Below are 12,525 nucleotides of genomic sequence, written 5' to 3'. Positions count from 1 at the left end.
GACTATAAATAGCTCATTCCGGGGATTCCTCATTACCAATGCTGATTTCTCCATGTCTGCTACCCCTCTGCATATCACACCTAATCCAATCACCCCTGCTAATGTCATTTACCTTCTACTGACATTTACATGCCATTGGGTGTCTGAATTCACTCTTCTCCACTTAAGGACTGACGGACTCACATTCTAGCTGTATCTGAAGAGGTAAACTGTAATTCTCGAAAGCTCATACCCTGTCAGAAATTTTGGTAGGTCTTTAAGGTTAAGTCTTTAAGGTGCTAAGTCAATTATCAAATCTTTACTGGACTCTTGCTCTCTTCTACTGATATAAATAGCATAAATAATCAAAGTAGCAATGGGGGCAAAAAATCACACCTTCCACATCTACCAAATCACGATAAAAGGGATCCTTACCCAGAGAGGCCACGTTCTCGTAATTCTCCACCATGACTTCCCTATACAAAGCTCTCTGGTCGGGATTCAGCAGCGCCCACTCAGCCTTGGTGAAGCGCACAGCCACCTCCTCAAAGGAAACCGGACACTGGAAAAAAGAAGACACTTCTTCCTCACAAATAATCCTGCTCAAACATGCTTTTGCTCACCATCTGAAAACAAACACACAAGAAGCAACCTTATCCTGAATCAGACCATTGGTCTATCAAGGTCATTACTGTCTGATTAGACCAGCTGCAGCTCTCCAGAAATTCACTGGGAACTGAACCTGGGACCTTCTGGATGCCAAGCAGATGCTCCACCACTGAGCCACAGCCCCTCCTCAAGCAACTGTGGATATTGAAAGAGGAATACCTGAAAATGCTGTCTACTGAGTCAGACCTGTGCAGGGTCCTCACAAGCAGTTACACTATTTTAAATGCAGTGACTGTTGGTCCATCAAAGTCAGTATTGTCTGCTCTGACTGGCAGTGGCTCTCCAAGGTCCCAGGCAGAGTCCTTTCACATCACCTCTTACCTGATGCTTTTGTTATCTTTAGATGAGGGACCTTCTGCATGCCAATCAGGGGCTGTAAAAGAGGCAAATTCCATGCTGGCCTTAATTAGACGAGGAATTGAGAATAAAACTGCTGATATCATACTGCCCTTGTACAAATCAATGGTAAGACCACACTTGGAATACTGTGTACAGTTCTGGTCACCACATCTAAAAAAGGATATTACAGAGCTTGAGATGGTGCAGAAAAGAGCAACCAAAATGATTTTAGGGGACTAGAGCAACTGCCCTATGAGGAGCGGTTAAAACACTTAGGCTGTTTAGCTTGGAAAGAAGGCGGCTGAGGAGAGACATGATAGAGGTCTATAAAATTATGCATGGTTTGGAGAGAGTGGACAGGGAGAGGCTTTTCTCCCTCTCCCATAATACTAGAATGCGGGGTCATCTGCTGAAGCTGGAGGGTGAGATTCAAAACAAATAAAAGTAAGTATTTTTTCACACAACGCAGTTTTGTGGAACTCCCTGCCCCAAAATGTGGTGATGGCTGCCATCTTGGAAAGCTTTAAGAGGGGAGTGGACATGTTCATGGAGGAAAGGGGTATCCATGGCTACTAGTTAAAATGGATACTAGTCTTGTTGCATCCCTATTCTCTCCAGGATCAGAGGAGCATGCCAATTATCTTAGGTCCTGTGGAACACAGGCATGATGGTGCTGCTGCAGTTGTCTTGTTTAGTGGCTTCCTAGAGGCACCTGGTTGGCCACTGTGTGAACAGACCGATGGACTTGATGGGCCTTGGTCTGATCCAGCAGGGCTTTTCTTATGTTCTTATGTTCTATACCATTGAGCCACTGACCCTCCTCCTCCAGATCCTTCATGTAAAGTTCTTGGTACCCCAAGGGTGACGTCTACCTTTAGAGAATACTTGACACACCATAGAACACCATAGAACAGGGTGTTGAACTCATCTGTTACAAGAGCCGGATATGACATAAATGACACTTGGTCATGCCTCGCCAGCCCAGATCAGGACTTAGGTGGCTCATTGACCAGATAAGAGCTCTCAAGGGGCTTGATCTCAAGAGCTCTCAAGGGGTGCCACATGTTTGACACCCCTGCCATAGAAAAACAATAAAACCTGCCTGGGGAGTATATGGGCACCTCACCTTTTGATTCATGGGAGAAGATCAGTGAACTGCACGGCATCCTGAACAGGCTGCTGTGTTACCTTGCAATAATCAGAAAGCCGTGGAAAATAATTTTATAAATTTATTTCAGCATTTTAGGCCCCTTTTCTCTATGGAGAAATCTAATGCAACTTACCAAGAAAAGAACACTGCAAATTACAAAAAAAGAAGAAGAAAAACCAGAAATGGTTCCCTTCCAGCCCAGCATTCAAAGGAAGCACCAAGCTGTTCCTGATCTTCATCCCTTACCTGAGCTGGCTGCATCTTAAGTGTTTCCGCTCTGCCCCAAAGAAGAGATGATCTGGAACCTGGATCTGAACCTCCTCCACGTCCTGTGAGGGAGACAAATGTATCTTTATTTGTTTACACATTGCCTTTTTCCCCAATGGGGACCCGAAGTGGCTGCTATTGTTCTCTCGTCCTCCATTCTGTCCTCATAACAACCCTGGGAAGTGGGTCAGACCAACAGGACACAACTGGCCCAAAGTCAGCCAGTAACTTTCTGTGGCAGAGTGGAGATTTTAATATGGACCGCCTAGCTCCTAGTCAGATATTCTATATACTAAAACACACTGCCTCTTATAGCTCAGGAAGATTCTTAAACTCCCTTTGTTTTGTAAAGGAGAGGATATTCTTCCCCCCTCCCCATCTGTGCAGCCTTCCTCCCCAATGGGGACTTCTAAACAGTTTACACTGTTGTCCTCCTCTCCAGTTTATCATCACAATAACCCTGTGAAGTAGGCAACACTGAGTGTGTGTCACTGGCCAAGCTTCCATGGAGATTCGAACCTGGGCCTGCCAGATCCTAGTTTGACACTCTAACCACTTCTTACCACTTTTGACCTTTTTAGAGAGAGCAGGAGAGAAAGAAAGAGAATTACCTAAAAAACAAGGCCGGCTGTGCATGTTGGACGGGTCCCGATTCTCATAGAGAGTAGATGACTGATAACTTCAGCAGGTGAATGCCAAAACAGTTCAGTATTTGGCTCCCTGAGACATGTTTTGAAGAAGAGAAAGACTTATTTCCCTTTTCTGGGATCTTTTCAGTAAAGTCAATGTTTGTTTGAATATGGGATAAGAACCTGTGAAAGTTTTACCTTTTATTTTACACAATCCCAGGCAGAATTAAACAGCGAAATTTGGTTTAGAGACTTTGGTTACTGAATCGGTTAGGGTCAGTAGCCCTGTGGAGAAATACATTCAGTTCCTCACAGAACTGTTAAACAAAACTCAGATTCACTTGATTTTTAAATAAAAACAAATACCTTTATTGGCATAATATGTTTAAAGGAATATACAAAAGCTGAATGTTAAAAGCTAGTTTAAAGCTAATAAACTGTTATCTAAACTAGTTTTTAACATTCACTTGATTTCATACGGTTAAGTTGAACTTACATAAAACACAGTTATACAGTCATGTATAACAGTGTAACAACGGACTTAATTACACATTTAGTATAGCCAGATAGAGAGCTGACAGACAGTCTGAGAGGCAGTTTAACAAACCGACATACCGGCAACTGTCAACAACGCCTCCCAGAATGCTTTGCTCTCTCCCTCCAGCAGACTCAAGGGTCAGTGTTCCAATGCAAGGCTGCCACATCCCAACATGCTTCCCCTCACTGGGTCTCTGTCCAAAGAAGAGATGGTCATATGGGGGCCGTTGGCTTTCCCTAACTGCCAGAGAGTAGATCACCCTGGAGGAGGGACACAAACAAGGGCAGCGAAATTTAAAGCCAAGCATGTTTCTAGAAGAAAAAAAGAGGCCTCTGCTGGGTCAGACCATCCAGTCCAGCCTCCCATTTCTAATAGTGGCTATTCAGAAACCTACAGGGGAAACCTGACCACCTCCTCCACTCATCACCTAACACATTTTAAGTAAACTGCCTTGGAACATGGAGGTTCTATTTCAGTGTTTTCTTACGCTTGCCAGGACACACAGCAAATGTTTCCTCACGATCTGACAAGTGGAACAGGATTTGGCAGAGGGGGCAGCTCAGATCTTGTAATCCTTGCGTAGACATTTTGGCTGGATCCCAGAGGATGAAGAGAAGTAGCACCTGCCAAAATTCCCCTCATCTGCACAGCAATAGAATGGACAAGAACCCCACTATGTCCTCAGGCTCCTTTTGCATGGAGCAACCCTTTCGATTCTTCATACATGCTCTCCCCCACCAAGAGCAAGCTTTGCCATTCATTCCCTGAAGAAACAAGATCCATAGCCCTTTTGAGATAAAACCTTCGCTTTCTAGCCCCCAGTGGGGATGGGAAGGGAATAATTCCCCTTGGAAGGGCTGCATAAAACTGGACAAGGGGGTCTGTCGCCATACCCTCCTGTCCAGAGCAACTTCATATAACTTATGCTATCATTCATAGCTGCATGATTTTTATTTTTAATTTTATTAGATTTATACTCCGCCCTTTCCCAGCCAAAGACGGGCTCAGGGTGGCTTACAATGCTTCAATACAATGATGTAAAATCATATACAAGATAAATTTATAATTTTTACTAGGAATCTTTGTTTTTAGATTCAAATATTATCATATCTTGTAATTTGTTCGAGGATTTTCTGACACCATTGAATGCTGTAATCCATTTACTGATTGATCGGGGAATTTTTTTTTTTTTTTTTTTTTTGGTCATGCTTGTAATTTGCCTTCGGTCCCAGTGAAAATGAAAATAATAAGTCACACAACGGATAACAGATAACACATAACCAAACATTAACAGTCAGTCATTTGCAGCTGCAAACACATTATTGATATATGAAGTCACCTCTTTTCCTAAATTCCTGGGACTAAATGAAGACTGGGGAAAAGGTTTATTTTAGACTGCCAAGAGAATATATACAGATTTCAAACACCTTTAAAAAAAGATCTGCACTCACTTGATTTACTGCTAATCTGATCAGTTAATTTTCCAAACAAAGCTGAATTATGCAAACACACCTGCCATGCAGCTTTTCATCAGATTGCACTTGATTTGCATCCTCCACCGCCCCATTTCTATCTCTCTCTCGCTTTAATTTCTCCTCCCCACAAGAAAGACACACACACATCCCCATTGCACCTTAAAACTCTGTTTCCAAACAGGCTTTCTAACTGAAATCTCCACAACTCCTGTTCCCAGGTACCTGCAGAATGAGAAAGGGGCTGGAGCAGGAATGGGTGCCTGCAAATAACACCCCCCTCGCCCCCAGTTTTCTTCCTCTCTAGGCACTTTGAACTCGCCTGTTTTAACCATCAGAGCACCCAACTCGAAAGCTCTGCCGCTGAGGAAGGATTGGGGAAAGTAGGGCTTTCCCCTGAGCTGGGAAGTTGCCTTCCTGGAAAGGGAGCCAGTCAGGAGTCGCGGAGACATTCCTGCCTCGCCCACCCCGTGGGAAAGGAGCCGGGGATCTTCCCAAGCAGGCCAGCAGCAGCACAAGCAGCAGCCCTCTCTCCACCCCTGTCACTGCAAAAACCCGATGAGTTTAAAATGCATTTGGGCAGGAAGGGAGTTGCAATTAAAACGAGGGGGAAAGGGGAAATGCAAGAGGGGACAGTGGGGGACATTCTATTTTTTCAGGCTTGCTAGTAGGGCTGGAGCTCTCCCAGAATTACAACTGGGCTCCAGACGACAGAGATAGGTTCCCTTGGAGAACACAGGTGCGTTGGAAGGTGACATTATAACAACTGAAGTCCCTCGCCTCCCTAGGATCCACCCCCCAAACTCTCCAGGTCTTTCCCAACCGAGAGCGGGCAACCCCATTACAAACTTGTAGCACAGGCGGCCCTTCCACACCCTGACACCACAGGCTCTCCTTCCATACATACCATTGCATGAGCCATGAAAAAGTTTGCTTTATTTCTGAAATTACCGTGACATATTTCACGTTGCTTTAAAAAACAACGCTCACCTTTGCTAGTTTCGTTTAATGACACCTGCCTGATATTCTACAAGTTTGCTATTTTGTAACTCGTTTGGTCATTAAAAAGGGGTTATTGGCAGCTCTGGGTTGTTATTAATGGAAGTTGGTAGAGGGAGTCAGTTTCCTAGGACAAGATTTCCAAGGCTCTTATCACCTTGTAGAAGGGCTGTCTTTTGCAAGCTGAGACCTGGTTTCTGCGATGTCCAGTTTGTTCCTTCACATTGGAAGTCTCTGGCATTTGCTAGACTGGAAAAGTTGAACTTTGCTCATCATAAAAGTTGTATTCAAAGTCCTTATCCTCCGCAAGGTTCTGTTCTCTGTTACACCTGCGTGCTTAGCTATACAAATCTTGTATTCTGTACTTTGGAGCATTGTTTAAAAACCATTTCATATATACACGCATACAGAACAAAAAATCAACTCTACAATGAGACAAACAAAAGAACCATATAGTAAGCTCATACTCAATATAAAAGATGATACCATGAAGTTATAGTAAACAAAAAATAAACACACACACACCAAAAAACGGGAAGAGGGCATGTGTGCTTTTCATATTCATTACTTTTTTAAAAAAGAAGAAAAAATGTTTATCCTCTGATATAACTATTCAATACCTTATTCAAAGTTTTCATGTAAGGCCCTCCAACCATTCAGTAAAATTATTTAATGAGCTATGCTCTTGAAATTTTGTTAAATAAATTGTAAACCTATTCCAAATCATCTTAGAGTCATCTTTCTTTTTCCTCCTCTGAATTAATCTAATCTTGTTTATTAAACATTCCAGTGCCCCTCTACATTCATAGGGTCGCCATGACTTGGAGGCGATTTCACAGCACTTCACACACATCCAAGCACAATTTCCCCCTTCCCCAGTCAAGCTCCATGTGGGGCTTGGCTGGGGTGGGAAATGAAGATCGCACTGCCTCCTGGCAGGGAAACGGCACAATCTTCAGTTTCTGGGATGCCCAAAAAGGGATGGCGGAAGGCGGCTGGCTGAGCTTGCGGGCCGGAGCAGCCCCAGGAAGCCCAGAAAGGGGAGGGGGAGTAGGAGCTGGCCGCCTTTCGGGCTGGAGGGAAGCCCTCTGGGGGCCGCATCCGGCCCGCAGGCTGCATGTTTGACAACCCTGGTCTATTTTCCCCCCTCGCTGGTGTGGACCTTATGATGTCCTGTTATCAGAAAGAGATCAAGACTGGGAAGGGCAACCATGAAGGAAATAGAAAAGATTCTTCATTGTAAGAATGCATGACTGGCAACCAAGGTCAAGTTAATTCATGCCATAGTATTCCCCATGTGTATGGGTGTGAAAACAGGACTATGAAGAAAGCTGATAGGGAAAAAGTGGATTCCTCTGAAATGTGGTGTTGGAGGAGAGTGTTATGGATACCGTGGATTGCCGAAAAACAAATCAGTGGATTATAGATCAAATCAAGCCTGAACTGACCGTAGAGGCTAAAATGACTAAACTGAGGCTATTGTACTTTGGTCACATTATGAGAAGACAGGAGTCACTAGAAAAGACAATCCTGCTAGGAAACGATGAAGGCAGCAGGAAAACAGAAGACCCAACAAGAGATGCCATGGCCCTCAGTTTACAAGACCTGAGAAGGCTGTTAAGGATAGGATGTTTTGGAGGACATTGATTTATAGGGTTGCCATGAGTTGGAAGCCACCTGGCGGGACTTAACACACACAAGCTGAGCACCGCTGGTGAAGTCCTTTTCACACTGCGGGCATTTAACAATTTATCCCATGTGAGTTCTCTTGTGCGATGTAAGTTGTGAATGCCTGCCAAAACTCTTTCCACATTCTAAGCATTTAAATGGCTTCTCTCCTGTGTGGATTCTTTGATGTATAGTCAGGTGTGAGCTGCAACTGAAGCTTCTCCCACATTCCATGCATTTATACGGCTTCTCCCCTGTGTGGACTCTTTGATGTAGATTAAGGCTCGAGCTCTGACTGAAGCTTTTCCCACAATCCAGGCATTTATACGGCTTCTCACCTGTGTGGATTCTTTTGTGTACTTTAAGTTCATGGCTAGAAGTGAAACTCTTTCCACAATTCATGCATTTATACGGCTTCTCTCCCATGTGGCTTCTTTGGTGTATAGTCAGGTGTGTGCTCTGACTGAAGCCTTTTCCACACTGCTGGCATTGATAGGGTTTCTCTCCAGAATGGATTCTTCGGTGGGAAGTAAGATGTGCACTCTGACTAAAGTATTTCCCACATACTGTGCACTGGTACGGTTTCTCCCCTGAATGGATTCTCAGATGGGAAGTGAGGTATTGGCTCAAGCGGAAGGTTTTCCCACACTCCAAGCACACATATGGCTTCTCATTTGTGTGGCTACTCATATGTGAAGTGAGGGATGAGCTCGAACAGAAGGTTTTTCCACATTTCAAGCACATATATGGCTTCTCCTTTGTGTGGATTCTCTGATGGGAAGTGAGGTTTGCACTCCAACGGTAGGTTTTCCCACACTCAAAGCACACATATGGCTTCTCCATTGTGTGGATTTTCTGATGGGAAATTAGTCCTTGTTTTTGAGTGAAGTTCTTTCCACACTCCATGCATTTATATGGTTTCTCTTTTGAGTGGATTCTCTGATGCTCAGTTAAATGTGCTCGCCGGCTGAAGAGCTTTCCACATTCCAAGCATTTATATGGTTTCTCTTTGGAGTGGACTCTCTGGTGCACAGTGAGGTGTGCTCGCTGGCGGAAGAGCTTTCCGCATTCCAAGCATTTATACTGTTTTTCTTCCGAATTGATTCTCTGATGCAAAGTAGACGCTGTGTTACCCCTGAACCTTTTCCTACACTCTGAGCATCGGCATGGTTTTTGGCCTGTGTGGGTTCTTTGATGGGAAGTAAGGCTTTCACTCAGACCAAAACTGTTTTCACACTCTGAACTCTCAGATGGTTCCTCCCTCATATGGATTCTTTTATGAGAAGTGAGGCTTACGAGCCTACTGAACCCCTTACCACATTCAGAGCATCTATAAGTTTCATACCCTGTAGGGATCTTCTGATGGGAAGAAGAAAAGTTGGATTCGCATCTCAATATTTCTCCACTTTCAGAAGGTTCATTCCTCCTCTTTCCCTTGTGATTCTTTTCTTCAGCTGGCTTTGTGAGCAAGCTACTGGCCTGGAAAACTAAAGACTGACCCCCTGACTTCTCCCCCTTGTTTTCCTGCTGCTTCCTTGACTCTTCTTGATTCCCAGAAGGCTCTTCCTCCACTTCATGGCTGGTTGTTTCGAAAGACACCCCACATCGTTCTCTATAATTCTCGTCAACCTTCCTGTTACCTGAAGAAGAAGAAGAAGAGTTGGTTTTTATATGCCAACTTTCTCTATCTTTGAAGGAGAATCAAACCAACATACAATCTCCTTCCCTTCCTCTCCCCACAACAGGCACCTTGTGAGGTAGGTGAGGCTGAAAGAGTTCTGAGAGAACTGTGACTAGCCCAAGCAGTTCTGAGATAACTGTGACTAGCCCAGCAGGCTTCATATGTAGGAGTGGGAAAACCAACCCAGTTCACCAGATTAAAGTTTGCCGCTCATGTAGAGGAGAGGGGAATCAAATCCGGTTCTCCCATTTACAGTCCTTCGCTCTTAACCACCATACCATACTGGCTCTGGTTCCACCTGGTGGAACAAAGCTTTCTGATTAGAAGGGGAAGTAAGTCTATAATCTGGAGTTATAACAGAGTTAACCTTTCTGCAAAGTAAATGCAGACCAAGTTATTTTATCTGTTTTAATTTGGTTTCTAAACTGGCCATGGGACACAGGCAACTATGGCTCTCTTCACCTGGTTTACTGACTCCCTGCAGATATTCTTAACACTCCCCAACCACTTCTAATGTGATAGTTCAATAATATTTTAATATAAAAGGTACAACATATATTTAGAATAAAGGCTTTCATATGAGTGGTTTCGTGTATTTCGTTTTTGAAAATGGAATTCAGCACCACAGAAGACACCATGCGTAGGTATATGAGGGCAGAATCTTAGGACTCTAAGATAGTTAGGTGGATGGGGAACTGGTTGGAGAATTGTACCCAAAAAGTAGTCGCCAGTGGCATTTCATCTGAATGGACTATCCAGTAGGGTGCCACAGGGCTCGGTTCTGGGCCCGGTACTTTTCAATATTTTTTATATATGATCTGGATGAGGGGGTGGAGAGATTACTCATTAAATTTACAAATCTGAACACACTGGAAAAGTGGGCAGATCAGAGCAAGATGCAATTCAACAAGGATTCATGCAGAGTTCTACATCTGGGAAATAAATAAAAATGCATGCATACTGGCTGCGGGAAACACTTCTGAGTAGCAGTCTGTGCAAATAAGATCTTGGGGTATGGCTGGATTGTAAGCTAAATATAAGCAGCCAGTATGATGCAGCAGCAAAAAAGGCAAATGTGTCTAGGGGTGTATCAACAGGGGCCTAACATCCAAATCGCAAGATGTTATAGTTCCGCTGTACACTGCATTGGTCAGGCCACACCTGGAGTACTGTGTGCAGTTCTGGAGGCCTCGCTTCAAAAAAGATGTGGACAGAATAGAGCAGGGGCAGAGAAGAGACATCTTGCGATTTGGATGTTATGCCTCTGTTGATAACCCCAAGATCACATTAGTCTTTTGGCTGCTTCATGAAACTGGCTGCTTATATTGAGCTTTCAGTCCACCCATACCCCAAGGTCTTGTTCACACACACACTGCTACTCAAAAGTGTATCATTGTGTATATATTCTTAATGGTTATAATGGTTTTCCTTGGTTATGGTTATAATCATTTCCTTGACAGTGGATACCCACCCCAGCAACTATTCCTCATCTTTCCTCAGATCTAGCAATGCTCACATTGATCAAACTACGTAAAAAAGGGAATATAGTTTGATGTCCCTGTTTAAATCTCCTGCACCATCCTGTCATACAATCTTCTCCCAACAAATCTTCTTGCCACAACCAAAGTAGAAGATAAAATCCTGAAAACTCCATCCTTGTTCCTGGAATGTAGATAGCCCATAATTGGGAGATATTTCCAGGTGGATGGAATCAAAGTCAAGATCCAAGACACACAAATCTAGATCAATGCTGAGAGGAACGGGACTGTAGCAGCTTACCCATTTTATGAGGAAGGAAAGGTCAGTGGAACTGTGGGAGGCATCCCTGGGTACATGAGCTCCCAGCTTGAAGGATTGTGGCCATTCAAAACATCTAGCTGCTCTCCATGGAAACCCCTCCATCCCCAGCCAACCAAGGGGCCCAGCACACATCTAACCACCCACCTGCTGACCGCTCCTCATCTTCAGAGTCTGGGGAAAATGGTGCTTCACTTTCCTGAAGCCAGGAGACGAGGCCAGGCTTGGGAATCGCTTGGGAGGAAACAAATGGACTAGTTACTACAAAAGAGCCATGCATTCCCACATCATCCGTTTCTACGTTTATCTTCTAAAAGGCGATGAGAGAGAAGGCAAGAAGAAGAGTTGGTTTTCATACCCTGTTTTTCACAATCATAAGGAGTTTCAAAGTGGCTTACAATCGCCTTCCCTTCTCCCTCACAACAGGCACCTTGTGAGGTTGGTGGGGCTGAGAGGGTTCTGTGGGAACTGTGACTGGCCCACGGTCACCCAGCAGGCTTCATAGAATCACAGAGTTGGAAGAGACCACCAGGGTCATCTAGTCCCACCCCTTGCACAATGCCCCCACTGACCCCCCCCCCTCCATGCCCAGAAGATGGCCAAGATGCCCTCTCTCTCATGATCTGGCTAAGGTCATAGAATCAGCATTGCTGACAGATAGCAGTCTAACCCCGTCTTAAAAACCTCCAGGAAAGGAGAGCTTACCACCTCCTGAGGAAGCCTGTTCCACTGAGAAACCATTGTAACTGTTAGAAAATTCTTCCTAATGTCTAGACGGAAATTATTTTGATTTAATTTCAACCTGTAGAACTCGGCACCATCTTCTATGTGACAGCCCTTCAAGTACTTGAAGATGGTTTTCATATCACCTGTCAGTCTTCTCCTCTTCAGGCTAAACATACCCAGCTCCTTCAACCTTTCCTCTCAAGACGTGATTTTCAGACTCTTCACCATCTTTGTTGCCCTCCTCTGGACACGTTCCAACTTGTCTACATCTTTCTTAAATTGTGATGCCCAAAACTGAACACAGTATTCTAGGTGAGGACTAACCAGAGCAGAGTAAAGCGATACCATCACTTCGCGTGATCTGGACACTATACTTCTGTTGATACAGCCCAAGATCGCATTTGCCTTTTTAGCTACCGCATCACACTGCTGACTCATGTTCCGTGTTTGGTCTACTAAGACCCCAAGATCCTTTTCACACACACTACTGCTCAGACAAGTCTACCCCATCCTATTTTCCTACCTAAATGCAGGACTTTACATTTATCTTTGTTGAAGGGCATTTTATTAGTTTTAGCCCAATCCTCCAGCCTGTCAAGATCATCCGGTAT

At 44.2% G+C, this 12,525-nt stretch overlaps 1 protein-coding gene across 1 annotated transcript; it reads right to left on the bottom strand.

The window, feature by feature from the left end:
• Window positions 1-566: 566 nt before the first annotated feature.
• On the bottom strand, window positions 567-11,468 carry LOC130480031 (zinc finger protein 501-like). Its single transcript, XM_056852477.1, has 5 exons — window positions 11,336-11,468; window positions 8,278-9,350; window positions 2,384-2,466; window positions 2,271-2,283; window positions 567-605 (listed from the first exon to the last, which is right to left on the bottom strand). The coding sequence occupies exons 1-5, from the start codon at window positions 11,466-11,468 to the stop codon at window positions 567-569; spliced, it is 1,341 nt and encodes a 446-aa protein (XP_056708455.1).
• Between the last annotated feature and the right edge of the window lie 1,057 nt (window positions 11,469-12,525).

Source organism: Euleptes europaea, chromosome 1 (genome assembly GCF_029931775.1).
Source record: "Euleptes europaea isolate rEulEur1 chromosome 1, rEulEur1.hap1, whole genome shotgun sequence".
NCBI lineage: Eukaryota > Metazoa > Chordata > Lepidosauria > Squamata > Sphaerodactylidae > Euleptes > Euleptes europaea.
The sequence above is the reverse complement of the archived record's forward strand: the minus strand, read 5'-3'. Positions and strand labels throughout refer to the sequence as shown.

Bases quoted from the DNA above. Each gene is read 5' to 3' on its own strand.
- LOC130480031 (XM_056852477.1), bottom strand. From the start codon at position 11,468: ATGCATGGCTCTTTTGTAGTAACTAGTCCATTTGTTTCCTCCCAAGCG. The intron at 9,351-11,335 runs GTGGGTGGTTAG...CTTCTTCTTCAG, and splicing joins AGATGAGGAGCGGTCAGCAG to GTAACAGGAAGGTTGACGAG. The intron at 2,467-8,277 runs GTATGTGGGAAA...TCTCCCTCACAG, and splicing joins AGAAACCGTACCAGTGCACA to GACGTGGAGGAGGTTCAGAT.